General features: G+C 39.0%; 1 protein-coding gene across 1 annotated transcript in view; it reads left to right on the top strand.

The window, feature by feature from the left end:
- LOC124785478 (probable Rho GTPase-activating protein CG5521) overlaps positions 1 to 17223 on the top strand; it is a 261077-nt gene that overhangs the window by 93652 nt on the left and 150202 nt on the right. The window contains exons 21-22 of the mRNA XM_047254185.1: positions 5242 to 5340; positions 11975 to 12130. Of these exons, the coding sequence (XP_047110141.1) occupies positions 5242 to 5340; positions 11975 to 12130 (255 nt within the window). The remainder of the gene's footprint in view (positions 1 to 5241; positions 5341 to 11974; positions 12131 to 17223) is intronic.

Below are 17223 nucleotides of genomic sequence, written 5' to 3' on the forward strand. Positions count from 1 at the left end.
TTCAGAGTACTGTATTAAACTTATGATCACAGTATATCTTGGAAATTATTACAAGTTAGTTGATTTGCACAAAAAACTCCCTGTTTCATTAGGAAAACTCACTTGTACAATGTGTAGTTTTCCTATGAAATATTTTTCTACACATTATGAATTACTGGTAACTCTTAAGAGTTACATGGCTTCATTACTCACTCCTTCGCCAGTCTAAAGATCTTTCTCGTGGATGAGCATATTGTTTTGTCAAAGCAGCAATTGCATTAGACAGGCACTTTGTAAGATCTTCACGAAGACAATGAGCATCACTTGCAGAAATGTATTAAATTCCAAAAATTATATTGAAAAAATGCAAGTGTTGTGAAAATTATTTTTGGTGTTTTCATTGATAAGCCAAAAAAAAAAAAAAAATTAGACGTTTGATAGGCCAAAAGCATTTCAGGCATCCCTTGCCTGTACACATGTCATTAGTCATCATCAGCAGTAGCAACAGCAGCTGCCATTTGATATCCAGTGCTGGATAAAAGAGCTGTCTCTAGATTTTCTCATGCACTGTGGTCTCCAGAATAATACTACAATCCCAGTTCCAGAGATGACAAGTGCTGACAGGTGTGAATATTACTAAAACATCAGTTTAATAACTTCTTAATGGGTTGCACGAGTGATTTGTAAGCAACCTCCTTTATCAACTGATTGAATTTGTCTAGTATTCTGCCATTGAACTAATGTCTGCATCTGCTTTATCTATAACTGAGTCTGTGTTATTCCATTTTGTATCCCTACAAAGTGTTACACCCAGGTATTTGTATGAGCTGACAATTCCAGTTGTGACTCTTTGATACAGTAGTCATAGGATATGGCTTTTTTTTCTGTGAAGTGCACAGCTTTATATTTCTGAACATTTAATGTAAAGTAACCAACTAATCGTTGTAGCACTTTGAAATCTTATTGAGATCTGATAGATGCAGCTTTTTCTGAGCAGTACTTTGTTATAGATAGCTGCACCATGTGCAAAAAATGTGAGGCTACAATTAATATTTCCTGTAAGGTCATTAAAAGTGCAAGAGGGCAGTGAGTTAGTGACGTGCACTAGATCGGCTTGCAAGTTTACCTGCAATTTGATGTTATTAAGCATTTAGGCTGTTCTGTATATTCAACACTCATGTGTGTGTCGCATTAGCAGTTGATTTTTAGTATATGTTCTGTGACTCTGCTCTCAAAGTGGAAAACTGTGAAGCAAATGGAACAGACTGCTGAAAGTGCTGAGGTCGAACTGACCCCAGGAGGTATGGCCACAGTGCCCAGCTCCCTGATGTTGGCATGCTCATCAAGGCTGAAATTAGTGCCACTCTTCAAGCACAGGACATGCTCGGGCTTGCTGTCCACACCATCATTGATGCTGTCACTGCAGAAGTGATGGACAAAAAACAGCAAACTCTGGAGGGAGATATGAGTGAGATCTGTGCTGTGAACAAATCATTAAAAGAAACTGTGGATAGGACAGGACTACTCAAACAGAAACAGTTCAAGAAGTCGGTGAACTTGAGTATCATGTTGTTGTTGTTGTGGTCTTCAGTCGTGAGTCTGGTTTGATGCAGCTCTCCATGCTACTCTATCCTGTGCAAGCTTCTTCATCTCCCAGTACCTACTGCAGCCTACATCCTTCTGAATCTGCTTAGTGTATTCATCTCTTGGTCTCCCTCCAAGATTTTTACCCTCCACGCTGCCCTCCAGTACGAAGTTGGTGATCCCTTGATGCCTCAGAACATGTCCTACCAACCGATCCCTTCTTCTAGTCAAGTTGTGCCACAAACTCCTCCCCAATTCTGTTCAATACCTCCTCATTAGTTATGTGATCTACCCATCTGAGTATCATAAGAGATGCAATAAATTAAGACTGTTCGGGATTCCAGACAATAACAGAGAGAATACAGATGGGCTAGTGACGAATCTTATCCAGGAGAAGCTAAGCCTGCAGCGAATGACACTGACAGAGGTCATAGAAAGGGACGTAGGACACCAAGATCTACAAAATGTAGACCAATAATAGTGAAATTTGTGTAATACTGGAAAAGATCTGAGATCTTCAGAGCTAAGAAGAAACTCACAAAGTCATGTCTGACTATATGAGATCTCACCTCCGAAGGATTAAGCATTTTGAACAATGTGATTTCGAGATATGTGCAACTGAACTTATGGACACATGTTGGCAAGATAATGGTAAAGACCGAAAATGTTGTTACTGTACAGTATTATAACTTAACTAACGTGTTAACTGTTTTGTTTTACTTCATTAGAAATTCCTGTTTTTTTTTTTCTTTAAATTGTTTCTTACTTACTTTGTCAATTACTGTATCAACTTTGCCTTACTTCCATTTTTATTTAGCAATTTATTATATTATTATTGTTACTCTTCATTTGTGTTGTTAATAGTACACTCTGTATTTATTCCATTTATCTTGCTTTGATTACTGCTGTACACAGATTATTCTGGCTCTGTTTAGCAAGTTCCTTTTCCTATCACCGATCAGCTATTCAGTGAGCACTGCATAGCCCGCTACTCTTGGTCACAAAACCTCCTTCCTCACTGGAGACACCTACTGCTTCCACTCCAGGGAACCTGTACTCCCCTACTTCAGCTTGCTCACTGTGCATTGTTCCCTTACCAGCTCTGACCAAAAGTCACTAATGTCCAGCAGTGGCATTCTCGCAAGCTTTGCACCTGCACGTACCAAGCTCCAAATTGCAGAGGCAAATGTCCAGTCACTGCCTGCTCATCTTGACAAGTCCCAACATTTATTTCAAGACATACACATCTATGTATTACTTCGATTGGACCCCTGGCTTGCTGCGCAGGGTAGACGTGCGGTCTGAGGTGTCTTGTCATGGTTTGCGCGGCTCCCCCCCGTTGGAGGTTAGAGTCCTCCCTCGGGCATGGTTGTGTGTGTTGTCCTTAGCGTAAGTTAGTTTAAGTTAGATTAAGTAGTGTGTAAGCCAAGGAACCGATGACCTCAGCAGTTTGGTCCCATAGTCCTTACCACAAGTTATTATTAGTACACCTGGCTCAAACCAGGTATTACCACAAGTTCAGTAAATCTAGTTGCTACATCTTTCTATGATATGACAGATGTGACAGGAGACATTGCTGTCTCTCACGTATGTTTATAACTCTTTCACTTTTTTATTTTTTTTATTTTCCTGTAACAACTATTTCACTCTGTCAGTTTACCTGTAAAAGTGCTGCTCTCTCTTATTGCGTGTTGCCATATTTCAAAAACAAAAGTTCAGTTCATGTACACACCTACAGCTTTCCATGGTCATTTCAGTTTGTCCAACACACTAATAACGCATTCATTATTTTGATTACTTACAAGGGAACCTCCCCATCGCACCCCCCTCAGATTTAGTTATAAGTTGGCACAGTGGATAGGCCTTGAAAAACTGAATACAGATCAATTGAGAAAACAGGGAGAAGTTGTGTGGAACTGTGAAAAAATAAGCAAAATATACAAACTGAGTAGTTCATGGGACGATAGGTAACATTAAGGACACTGGAAACGCAGGAGCGCCGTGGTCTCGTGGTAACGTGAGCAGCTGCGGAACGAAAGGTCCTTGGTTCAAATCTTCCATCGAGTGAAAAGTTTAATTTTTTATTTTCAGTTTATGTGCCAAACTCTTATGTTTTCATCACTTTTTTGGGAGTGATTATCACATTCACAAGAAAACCTAAATCGGGCAAGGTAGAAGAATCTTTTTACCCATTTGTCAAGTGTACAAGTTAGGTGGGTCGACAACATATTCCTGTCATGTGACGCACATGCCGTCACCAGTGTCGTATAGAATATATCAGATGTGTTTTCCTGTGGAGGAATCGATTGACCTATGACCTTGCGATCAAATGTTTTCGGTTCCCATTGGAGAGGCACGTCCTTTCGTCTACTAATCGCACGGTTTTGCGATGCGGTCGCAAAACACAGACACTAAACTTATTACAGTGAACAGAGACGTCAATGAACGAACGGACAGATAATAACTATGCAAAAATAAAGAAAGTAAAATTTTCACCCGAGGGAAGACTTGAACCATGGACCTCTCCTTCTGCAGCTGCTCACGCTACCACGAGACCACGGTGCTCGTGAGCTGACTGTCTCCATGATATTGCCTATGTCGCCCATGGACTACTCAGTTTGTATATTTTGCTTATTTTTTCACAGTTCCACACAACTTCTTCCTGTTTTCTCAATTGATCTGTGTTCAGTTTATCAAGGCCTATCCACTGTGCCAACTTATAACTAAATCTGAGGGGGGTGCGATGGGGAGGTTCCCTTGTTAGCAAATATTTTGCTCTGTTTGTTAATCTGTGACATTTTTACCCATATTATGTGTATATTGCCAAACTGTATACACACCTACAGCTTGAAACATTTGCTTGCATCTTTTATTATCAATGCTTGTAACCATTTTATTGTGTAAGTTAATGCATTTTGTGTTGGAGATTGTTTGGGTACTGTAAAATTGAGTGTGCTTAAATGGTGTGTGTGTGTGTGTGTGTGTGTGTGTGTGTGTGTGTGTGTGTGTGTGTGTAAGCTGGCTGAAATGATGTACATTATCAAAATGAATTTCGCGTGGATACTGAGATGCAATGCAACGCTAAATATCCTACAAAGCATAATGACGTTTTTTAAACACAATGCTAACTTATGCCTAAATTTCCATTCTTTTCACCAGCACCATGACCATATTGTGTAGCTGCACATGGTTCAGAAAATAATGTTCCTGTAATAACCACTAGTGCAGCAGAAAGACACTTTCAATTAGTATTGTTATTTCCAACTTTTTATAATAAAAATTGGTGTATACCCAAGTATGAACACTTACAAAATTTTGATGTGAATTACAGTGTGTCTTTAAACTGAAATTTTTTAAAAATTTTATGCACATCCTTCACCATAAAAGTTAATGATGCATCTATGGAATTTTATTTTTCTTGTGAGCTACTTTTGAGCAGTACATCATTATTTTTTACAGTCATAATATTTAAACATTGTGTTATTTCTGAACTTTGTGTATAATATTTTATTATCTTTTCTCTCACAAAATTTAATCAAGACGTAACTGCTTGTGTACTGTTAATGAGACATGATTTCAAAAGCTAACTAATTTTTAAATCATTAATAGTGTTGACTGATTATATATTTCCAGGAAACCTTGAATAAATGTATAGCATAGATAATTATTGTTTTACAGATTCGGATGAACCAAGGTGTGTCTGTAGACGGCCTGTGCACACCACCTCCTCCAGATTTAATACCACCTCTAAAAATTATTGCTCCTTGGTGTTTCAAGGTGAGTTTCATAAAAAGATGATCTGTAATTATTTGCAGATTTTTGAAGAGGTACGATATCGCCTTGGTAGCAATTTATTTCCTTTGCCTTTTACTTTCATCATCTGTATCTTCTACATGGCATCCTAATTGATTCAAAATTTTTATTGATTCACCACGTTTTTATTATACATTAATATTTTTCATATTTATTTTTGTTCCATGTCGGTTCCAAAATAATGAAATGTTCATTGTGGTCATTTCTCTCAATCTTGCTATTGATATAGTTACCTTTGGTCATTCCATTGTTTGTAGATAATAGGTGATGATGTTAAATTTGATGTAGTTGTTGAGTATATGAAATGGCAACAATAGTTTTCCTCTAATTCTATTCAAATGCATATTCCATAACCTGAGGTCCTGGTTGACTTTGCTGCTTGATAAAAATTCAACTTCCAATACCTGTCCATTCCCAAGTGAAAGAAAGCCAGGTACCATAAACTATTTTCCTGCAAGTCTGCCACCAGATAGATGAGTATTTTTTATTCGTTGTAGTTATAATACTGTATTGCATTAGATTATACCTTGTCTTGCACACCTTTCACAAAACATGATGTTATTCTTACACTAAAGACGTTCCTCCCAACTTTTCCCATAGCTGATATTGATACAGATCACAATAAATCCATTGCCCTGATACTGTGGTCTGTGCTTTCTTTCCAGTTCTTACTGGATTATATTATTTTATTTCGTAAACAAACACAACAAAGTTACTCTAAGAATATAATTTTGTTGATTTTTTCTGCATATTATGATTGGTGTGATTCATTGTTGGCAGTAAGTGCTTCTTCTGATGCCTTTCATTACGATTAACTTCTTTGGTCAGCATCACAATAACCCTGTGTTACAGCACACGCACTGTTTCTTCTGCATGATGCTCTAGACATGTTAATGCAAACCATGCAGACTGTTCCCTGTGCCCTCCAGACACAGTAAGACATGCTGCTACTCAGGTTCATGTGTGCTCTGAACGGGTCAGGGTGCAGAGCTGTTTTTATGTCCCCGAGCACATAGCAGGTGTTCTGTGTTTGGCCTGCTCAATTAGTTGTTTGCTGTCATGGTTTGGTGTTGCTATTTTCATCTCTCTCTCTCTTCTGGAATTGATACTATGAGGAAAATGGTTGAAGTGTATGAAAGTGATGGTGAAAAGTTTGTGAAAAGTGTATACTGCAGCAACACTTTTTTGCATGTGTTTTGTCAATTCAACTTCAGGACACAAATGTGGGTTAGAGTAAGATTTCAGCATTTTTGCAAATTTTTTTCAATATTTGTAACAGATGACCTTGATGAAATCTGGAGCAAATTGAACAATAGCTTTCATTTATATACCAAGGCAAATATCCCAGAATCAGCACTTTGTGCGTTATCATGGTGGAAAGCATTAGCATTTGAGGAACCGTATTCTTTCAGTGCTGCTCCTTCTGTAGGTCTCCTGTAAGAAAGCTCAGGAATATGGTGGCTACAAGTTTCTAATGGTCTGTGTGCCAATGATCCCAGTCCAATGGGCAACTTGTGCTCAGCAGCCGACATCTTCATAAGACCTTGGTTCAATAGTATAAACAATTATAAACAATAAACGAGTGTAAGTGTAAATCAGTAGAGAACTGCCTTATGCCATAAGTTTCTTGTTACAAGAAACTCTTTCCATCGGCACGAGCTGCCGTTTCACTGTTGCCCGTCAGTCATCTGCTGGAGTAGCACAGGAAAAAGCCTACCGTGCAGCCCGTCCTTCACAGGCATCTTTACTTCAGACTGTCCAAGGGCTTTGCAAAATTTGATGTCAGTAGTTACCCGACAACTGAAATAAGACAGTACATCTGGGGAAGGCCCACTAGAAAAAACAGCAGCTTAGTCCTTCTGAAGAGGACCATCACAGTGACGGCAGTTGTATAGTTGTTTTAGTATTTTACGATGACATGGCCTGACACCCAAAAGAATTTTACTTGAATTTGTGCTGGTCATGAAAGTCTATGAATTTATATTCTTGATGTAGTTGTACAACATTCCATAACACATTTTATCCTTGTCGAGAACTTTCCAGTGAAGAAAGCCTATTGTCATTCATACGGTGATTACCTTCCAAACAGTATATTCTCTTCAAAAGAAGACATTTTGGAATAAAATCATTTGTACTGCACAGCTGTTGATCTCATTACAGCCTGGATTTTATTGTATATGCCGGCATACCAGTGGAAATTGTTTTCCAGGTTCTGGGGAAAATTGTTAGTACTTAGGAAACCACATTTGGGATGAGAACATACTCTTTATGGTGACAGTTGGTATCAGAGTCCAGGCATGTCTTCTGCCTTCATTACCATGAAACAACTGCATGTAGTATTGTTCATAAGAGGAGATGAAACATTCCATACATACAGGACAAAATGAAACAAAGAGCGAGCCCCTTTTGTCCACAGATTACTGCTTACCGTGGAGTGGTGCAACAAAAGAGAAACATGGATGTTGACCATCTGTAATACCATAGACTTGTTTTAAGATGGAAAAGATTGACTGAAAGACAGGTAAAAGAATCAGGAAATCCTAACGTGTTCAACATTACAATTTGAGTTTGGGGACAGTAGACTATAGTGACATGGCACTGAATTCATTTGGATCACTGTGAAAGACTGTGAAGTGGTACAAAATGTAGTTCTTTTCACTAAGTGTATCTGAAATTTTAAATGCTGATAATCTCCACCGTGCTGTTACAGGATGAAAGATGCCAGTAAGCAAGATTCATCTCTCTCTGGCAAGACAGTCTGAAGCTTGGTCTACCGAACTGAGGAACTCTGGCAGAGGAAGGTGCTCTGTTGACCAGAATCCTCTACAATTTATTGAAAAGCATGTCCCAAATACTATTGAGAGCAAACCCTCAGAGAAAAATACACCAGTGCATAGATGCACAGTTCATTTTAAACAAACAGTGTGCTGAGAAACAAAGTATCAATGTGGAACATATGCTGTACCATTATGTGTTATGCTGCATTTTGAAGCTCACCATAAAAACAGTTAAAAACCCATGGATAGCAGCACAAGAAACCAAAAGGAAACGAGAAAAAAAAGCAAGCAAAATACAGGGTGTACATAAAGTCCAGGAACACTATCAATTATTTATTGCTCAAGAACCAAATATTGTACAGATATCAAACATATGTCATTTTGAATAGAAACCGTGAAAGTTGTTGTTGTTGTTGTTGTTGTTTTTTTTTCCACCTGTATACCGTCACAGCATAGTTTGGTAATCAGCTCTAGTCGCAAAAATGGCCAGTTCAGGGGCAGAGCGAGCTTTCAGTGTGTTGGAGTTCATGAAATGGCCCTCCAATCACCAGAGCTCACTACATGTGACTTTTTTCTGTGGGGACACATTAAAGATCTGGTGTGTGTACTGCCTCTACCTCCTGATGTAGCAGAGCTCCAGGAGAGAATACGGGAAACTACTACCACAGTCGACGATGCCATGCTGGGACAGGTATGGGAAGAATTGGATTACCATATTGACATCTGCCGGGTCACTCATGGTTCGCATATTGAATGTTTGTAAAAAAACTTTCAGCATTTCTCTTCAAAATGCAATATGTATGACATCTTTACAATGTTTAGTTCTTGTGCAATAAATAATTGAAAGTGTTCCTGGACTTTATGTACACTCTGTATAAATAAAAATATTTTTAGTGTTGCCAGTGGTGGTCCAATGCCCAGACGAAAAAGGAAGATGGAAAACGTGTATAGAAGGTGTAATAAGAAACCACATATTTACAGTTCCTTCTCTTCTGTCAGATCTGTTTAGTGCTTGAGATGCAAACAAAAATTAATACTATTATACATAATTACCTATTTCCAATGCTCAACAGTTATTGGCATACTAGCAGAAAGCATGTGGAAACTTTGAGCATTTGATTTTGGAGACTGCCTAGAGTAATTTACTGGATTTGTGTTCGAAATACAATGGTTAACTCCAAAAGAGTTAACTGGTATAGTTGTTTGCAAAATATTTATTGTGCTGGCACACCTGAACAGGAATGGTTGGACATTTCTGATCCTAAACTGTATAAGTGCATAAGATACTAATAAAGTGAAATTGTTGTGCCAAGCAAACACAGTTGGAGACAGATATCATTTCTGGCCCACAAAAAAATTAAATTAAATAAATAAATAAAAAATTAAAGCAATCCTTTAATGAGCTGCTATGTAGGATGACAGTATCCATCCCTTACTAACAATGTATACATAGTATACTTATTACAGGTAGACATAAACTCTTCATCTGTGACTAAGCTTGCAATTTCCTACATTATAAGCAACAAAACAGACATGAAATTAACAACTAGTTCCCATGTAATGGATTAGTAAAGCGAAGCGAAAGAGTTTGTACTACATTTCACAGCAAATGTAATCTATTTGTGTGATTTAACAGATGATCAGTATACCTCTTTCTCCCATAAACAGTGCAGTTCTTTGTTTTGAATTCCAAAAGGAACCTGAAAAAAAGTGTTACTTGTCTTATTGTATCTGGGGGTTAGCATAGTGAGGAGCCCATGGAGAAGAGTGAATAAAGAGGACAACTAGTTAAGAAGGAACACTGAACTACTGCATTTAGGTAAATCTAAAGACTCGCATTGCTTTTGTCATAGACAACTAAATTATTTCGAAAGATACTGGAAATATCTAATTCTCAGATGAAAAGGAGGTTTTAATGGCAGAGTTTTACAGTAATTCATCCGAAGAGGAGCTTCAGAGTAAGAAAATTTGAGTCTGAATGGCTTTTACAATAGCTGTATTTATGCTGTATCAACATTGACCACATTCAGAGCAATAGATAGACTCACCACTATACACTCCAGAAAAATGTTCAGCACAGTGCCAGGTGGGTTGCGCAGGAAACTCAGCTGTGGGTATTGTCCAACAACTAACAAGCAGGTGTGCATTTTACTGATATTGATGCCGCAGTCATCATGGAAAGCACATCTGCACCAGGCAAAGAATTAAAGATGACAAACATGATATTACAGTAGTGGAAATTTTGATAAACCTGACATTCCGGTAATGAATATGTGTGTGTGTGTGTGTGTGTGTGTATGCATATTAATCAGTCTTCTAAAGATCTACCATTCATTGTTCCTCATCATTATCACTTTCAAACAAAGTTTTTGCATTCAGACTTCTGCAGCACATTAATGGTGCAAATTATTGATCATGTGTTGCATGGTTTTGAGAGCCATGGTGCCAGTGAAATCTTTCACTTATTTACTTGATAGTGTCATATTTCAGTGTATCACAAAATATGATACTGGATCATTTTTTATTTTGACATTTGATGCTGCAAATTTGGATGGAGCATTATTTGCCTTTTAACTCTTGTTTTACATTTGTTTTGGAAATATTTACTTGTTTCTTACAAGGGAACCTCCCCATCGCACACCCCTCAGATTTAGTTTAAGTTGGCACAGTAGATAGGCCTTGAAAAACTGAACACAGATCAATCGAGAAAACAGGAAGAAGTTGTGTGGAACTATGAAAAAAAAAAAATATATACAAACTGAGTAGTCCATGCGCAAGATAGGTAACATCAAGGATACGCTCAGCTCAAGAGCTCCGTGGTCTCGTGGTCAGCGTGAGCAGCTGCAGAACGAGGGGTCCGTGGTTCAAGTCTTCGCTCGAGTGAAAATTTTAATTTCTTTATTTTCGCAAAGTTATTATCTGTCTGTTCGTTCATTGATGTTTCTGTTCACTGTAATAAGTTTAGTGTCTGTGTTTTGCGACCACACCGCAAAACCGTGCGATAAGTAGACGAAAGGACGTGCCTCTCCAATAGGAACCGAAAACATTTGATCGCAAGGTCATAGGTCAACCAATTCCTCCACAGGAAAACACGTCTGATATATTCTATACGACACTGGTGATGGCATGTGCGTCACATGACAGGAATATGTTGTCGACCCACCTAACTTGCACACTTGGTGAATGGGTAAAAAGATTCTTCTACCTTGCCCGATTTAGGTTTTCTTGTGGATGTGATAATCACTCCCAAAAAAGTGATGAAAACTAAGAGTTTGTCACACAAACTGCAACAAATGAATGCAACAGTTTCACAGTTGTACAGTTTTCCCTGTGCTCTGTCAAAACATATGTTTTTAACGTTTTCAAATTTTTCCTTGTGTAGACCGTCAAATCCTGTATATGTCCAAGCAAATCTGAACATGTCCTGGAATTTTGGAGAGCGAAATTGATGTGTGAGTGCCTGAACTTTGATAATTGTCTGAAAACAAAAAATTAAATTTTTCACTCGAGGGTAGAGTTGAACCAAGGACCTCTCGTTCCACAGGTGCTCACTCTAACCACGAGACCACGGTGCTCCTCAGGTTACATCATCCTTGATGTTACCTATCTTGTGCATGGACTACTCAGTTTCTATATTTTGCTTATTTTTTCATAGTTCCACACAACTTCTTCCTGTTTTCTCGATTGATCTGTGTTCAGTTTTTCAAGGCCTATCCACTGTGCCCACTTATAACTAAATCTGAGGGGGATGCGATGGGGAGGTTCCCTTGTTAGTTACTTATGCTGTTGTTAACACAAATAACAACTGTTTTTTAATGCAGGCCCTGTCATTACCAGCAAACTATGCGCGCGGAAAGTTGAGTGCCTTGAGGTTGTTATGCCAGATGACAATGACTCACCAAGACATTCCAGTTCCTCATGATCATGTTACTCACTTCTATAAGGTGTTACACCATGGACTTATTGGCACTGAACAGGTTAGTTTTATGTCTAGTCAAATCAGTAGCCTAAAATGAGTTTTCTACAAATGTCCAGCTGAATAAATGTAATCTTTGCCTAAGAGTGGTTTTCATGTTAAACATATACAGAAAATTATTTTTACTATTGTAATATTGCTACCTTTTAAAACAGTGAAAATAATCAATTACTGACAATTTAATGTAAATGGATAGATAAAAAATCAACTCACCAAGTGGTGGCAGGGAAACACACAGGATTTAATGTGAACAAGCTTTCGGAGGCAGTTTTGTAGTTATATGCGCTGTTCATTCATAAGTTATCTTCATCATTCCTAAAAAAACAGAGACCTGTAGGTGCAATTTCTTAATTTTCCTCTTAAATAATTGACAGAAGTTTCTACTACCGATTTGCTTTAAGCTCTGAGCAATCAAATCTAATTGATCTCCCTCCCCCCCCTCCCCCTTCCCCATCTCACACGTGTGTGCATGCACCTCCCCCCCCCCCCCCCCCCCACACACACATATATATACGGCATTACTGATTTTCTTCTTTTTCTAGAACCAGTACTTTGCAGAAGAATGTTAAACACTTTAAATGAGATCATAATATAAATGTATAGATAAAAAGTCTACTCACCAAGTGGCAGCAGGGGAACACACACACACAAAAGGATTTAATGTTTACAAGCTTTCGGAGCCAGTAGCTCCTTCTTCTAGCAGAAGAGTTGAAGGGGAAGGAGGAGTGTAACGTGCCGGGCTGAATCCTTATATTAGTGTCACTTAAAGTTGACGTCACAACCGGATGTATTGAAACATTTCCTCACCCAGTAGATAGTGCGCAGTGTTCCTGACCTACCTTGCTTTGCTCATTCAATATTGTCTTCTCAGTAGCTGTGTCCATCTTACCTAAATCACACTACAATTAGGAAGCCACGATCCTAGATTATGTTTTCCAAAATCAAAAGTCAAGACCGTATTCATTGTTGAACACTTATGACAACCACAGTGCGATTTATTTGTTATCACTCACACACACAATATTCATGTGACCAGGCCTCTTACACTTAATAATCATCACATTAGGTAGGTCAAAAACTTCCAGTCTTCAACAATGTTCACAATATGCGTTACATTGTCAAAGCCGAATACAATTACACTTTTTTGTTACCGACTGGAAAAGTTAAGATTCTGTTTCAAGTATTGTCACATCACATTCTGGCACCAACTTGCCGCATTTTCGCTCCATGAGAATCTGACCGAGAACTGTACCAGCTCGGACCTTATATAGACAAGTGCTTGAATATTTGACTATTTCTGTTAATATATTATAGTTTATAATTTCCCAGGGTTAAAATGATCCTTTCTAATTGGTTTTGAAGTTAACTATTGGGTTTTATTATTTAAATAACATGAGTGAGCTGTATCAATTTAAATACGCAGAACTAACTTATGCATCTGCAGTGGGAATTCCCGACTTATAACCATGGCAGCCCTTTTGAACAATAATTTTTACTTATTCAAATTTACTCAATTCTTAATTAATGCACGTACAAAGTTGAAACTGGAGTAATTTTACATAGAAAACTAAAGGTAGCAAAAGTATCAAAACAGATCTCTAAATTATTTAGTAGTTTGGTCACAATTGGCACTGAAAGTCATACAGGCTACAGATTTCAAGTCATAATATCTATTTAACTAATAGACTTTAGGTTAATTTAAACACTTTGCTTTCTTTTGGTTGCAGTCTAATAGCTGAATTTAATCTATTAGCTCACTCGAATTTTACTTAATATGTATTGCACAATATACATCATTGTTCATAACTTTTAATAGGATGTATTTCCAATAAAACTAAGTAGCTTATTACTTTCAGAATAGACATTAGAATGTACTGAAATAATAGATTTTACTAGGGGAATTTTTTTTAAAACTATTTCTGAATTCTGCGCTATGAGGCTGAAGGCCACAGAATCTGTAGTCGGAATCGGAGTAGTGAAAATGAAGAAGAAAAAAAAAAAAAAAAATTTATTGCTTAACTATGTTACTGAAGGAGTGTAAAACCAAAACAGGATAGCAGTGGGCAACCTTGCTTCGTTACAAGAGGGGTGAAGGAAAAGGACTGGAAAGGTTTAGGGAAAGGGGTACAGTTACGAAGAGTCACCCAGAACCTCGGGTCAGGGGAGACTTACCGAACAGGATGAAAAGGGAAGATTGATTGTTGGGGACTGCACTAGATGAGATTTGAAACACTGAGGGCGACGAAAATCTACTGTAGGTGTGGTGGGCCAAATCCCAAACAGAATGGATCTCATCAGGGCATGGTTTTAGGAAATCATGCCCTGATACATTCAAGACCAGGATAATATTGGGCGACAAGTGGTGTCCTCCAAAGTTGTTTTTTGGAGAGATCCGCAGTACCAGGATTCGATGTGATGACCCGAGAAGTCTGCTTTTGAACTAGGCTGTTGGGATAATTATGCCAGTGAAGGCTAAAGTGAGAGAGGTGGTGTATTGTTGTAAAGAGTCTGCATCTGAAAAAATATGTTTGCCTTCAATACCAAGGTTATATGGGAGGGAGCGTTTGACATGGAAAGGGTGGCAACTGTCAAAATGTAAGTACTGTTTCTAGAATGCAGGAGAACTTCTGTGAAGTTTGGAAGGTAGCAGATGAGGTACTGGCGGAATTGAAGCTCTGGGGATGGGGCGGGAGTCGTGCTTCGGTAGCTCAGTTGGTAGAACACTTGCCCGCGAAAGGCAAAGGTTCCGAGTTTGAGTCTCGGTCCGGCACACAGTTTTAACCTGCCAGGAAGTTTTGTAAGTACTGTTGTTTGTTAGCAGGTTCTATGTGTATGAAAGTGTGTAGCTGGCCTTTGGTGAGGATGAGATCTACATCAAGGAAAGTGGCGTGGGCTTCAGAATAGGACTTTCTTACTAGAAAGAGCAGATAAGCAGTTGTTAGCATCCCACTTAGTAAATGAATCGATTTCCTTTACTTCCGGTACGATGGACGTGGAAGAATTATGGGCAAATTTTAAACACAAATCACGTATTGGAGAAGTATGTGCCGAAAAAGTGGGTTACAGACGGAAAAGACCCACTGTGGTTTAACAGCGCAATTCGGAGAATGCTCAGGAAGCTAAGACAGTTGGACTTGCGGTACAAGAAATATCGGGGGAATGTGAGGACAGGCAAAAGTTAGTTAGAGATTCGTGCTGCTGTAAAAAGAGCGATGCGCGAAGCATACAACCACTACCACTGTCACACCTTAGCAAAAGGTCTTGCTGAAAACCCAAGGAAATTCTGGTCTTACGTAAAATCGGTAAGCGGGTCGAAGTCTCCCATCCAGTCACTCACTGATCAGTCTGGCCTGCCTGCGGAAGACAGCAAAACGAAAGCTGAAATTTTAAATTTAGCGTTTGAGAAATCTTTCATGCAGGAGGATCATACAAACATACCGCCATTTGAGTCTCGTACAGATTCCTGTGTAGAGGACATATGATAGACATCCCTGGGGTTGTGAAGCAGCTGAATGATTTGAAAATAAATAAATCACCAGGTCCTGATGGGATTCCAATTCGGTTTTACAGAGAGTACTCTACTGCATTGGCTCCTTACTTAGCTTGCATTTATCACAAATCTCTTGCCCAACGTAAAGTCCCGGGCGACTGGAAAAAAGCGCAGGTGACGCCTGTATGTATGAAGGGTAGAAGGACGGATCGTCAAAATTACTGACCAATATCCTTAACATTGGTTTGTTGCAGGATTTTCGAACATATTCTCAGTTCGAATATAATGAATTTCCTTGAGACAGAGAACTTGCTATCCATGCATCAGCACGGCTTTAGAAAGCATCGCTCCTGCGAAATGCAACTCGCCCTTTTTTCACATGATATCTTGCGAACCATGGATGAAGGGTATCAGACGGATGCCATATTCCTTGACTTCCGGAAAGTGTTTGACTTGGTGCCCCACTTTAGACTCCTAACTGAGGTACGAGCATATGGGATTGATTCCCAAATATGTGAGTGGCTCGAAGACTTCTTAAGTAATAGAACCCAGTACATTGTCCTCGATGGTGAGTGTTCATCGGAGGCGAGGGTATCATCTGGAGTGCCCCATGGAAGTGTGGTAGGTCCGCTGTTGTTTTCTATTTACATAAATGATCTTTTGGATAGGGTGGATAGCAATGTGTGGCTGTTTGCTGATGATGCTGTGGTGTACGGGAAGGTGTTGTCGTTGAGTGACTGTAGGAGGATACAAGATGACTTGGACAGGATTTGTGATTGGTGTCAAGAATGGCAGTTAAATTTAAATATAGATAAATGTAAATTAATGCAGATGAATAGGAAAAAGAATCCTGTAATGTTTGAATACTTCATTGGTAGTGTAGCGCTTCACACAGTCACGTCGATTAATTATAAAACACTAATAAGACCTATTCTTGAGTACTGCTCGAGCGTTTGGGATCCCTATCAGGTCGGATTGAGGGCGGACATAGAAGTAATTCAGAGATGGGCTGCTAGATTTGTTACTGATAGGTTTGATCATCACGCGAGTGTTGCGGATATGCTTCATGAACTTGGGTGGGAGTCTCTGGAGGAAAGGAGGCATTCTTTTCGTGAATCGCTACTGAGGAAATTTAGAGAACCAGCATGTGAGGCTGACTGCAGTACAATTTTACTGCCACCAATTTATATTTCACGGAAAGACCACAAAGATAAGATAAGAGAGATTAGGGCTCGTACGGAGGCATATAAGCAGTCATTTTTCCCTCGTTCTGTTTGGGAGTGGAACAGGGAGAGAAGATGCTAGTTGTGGTACGAGGTACCCTCTGCCACGCACCGTATGGTGGATTGCGGAGTATGTATGTAGATGTAGATATTTAAATGTGATGAGGTATTTAGTGATTCCAGGAATTTTGACAGGTCGGCCTCACCATGAGTCCATACAGAAAAGATGTCATCAATGTATCTGAACCAAACCAGAGGCTGAAGGCTTATGGATCCCAGGAAAGCCCCTCCAAGCGACCCATGAAAAGGTTGGTATAGGGAGCACACATCTTGGTTCCCATGGCTGCACCCCTGATTTGTTTGTATGTCTGCCCCTCAAAG

Source organism: Schistocerca piceifrons, chromosome 1 (genome assembly GCF_021461385.2).
Source record: "Schistocerca piceifrons isolate TAMUIC-IGC-003096 chromosome 1, iqSchPice1.1, whole genome shotgun sequence".
NCBI classification, from domain to species: domain Eukaryota; kingdom Metazoa; phylum Arthropoda; class Insecta; order Orthoptera; family Acrididae; genus Schistocerca; species Schistocerca piceifrons.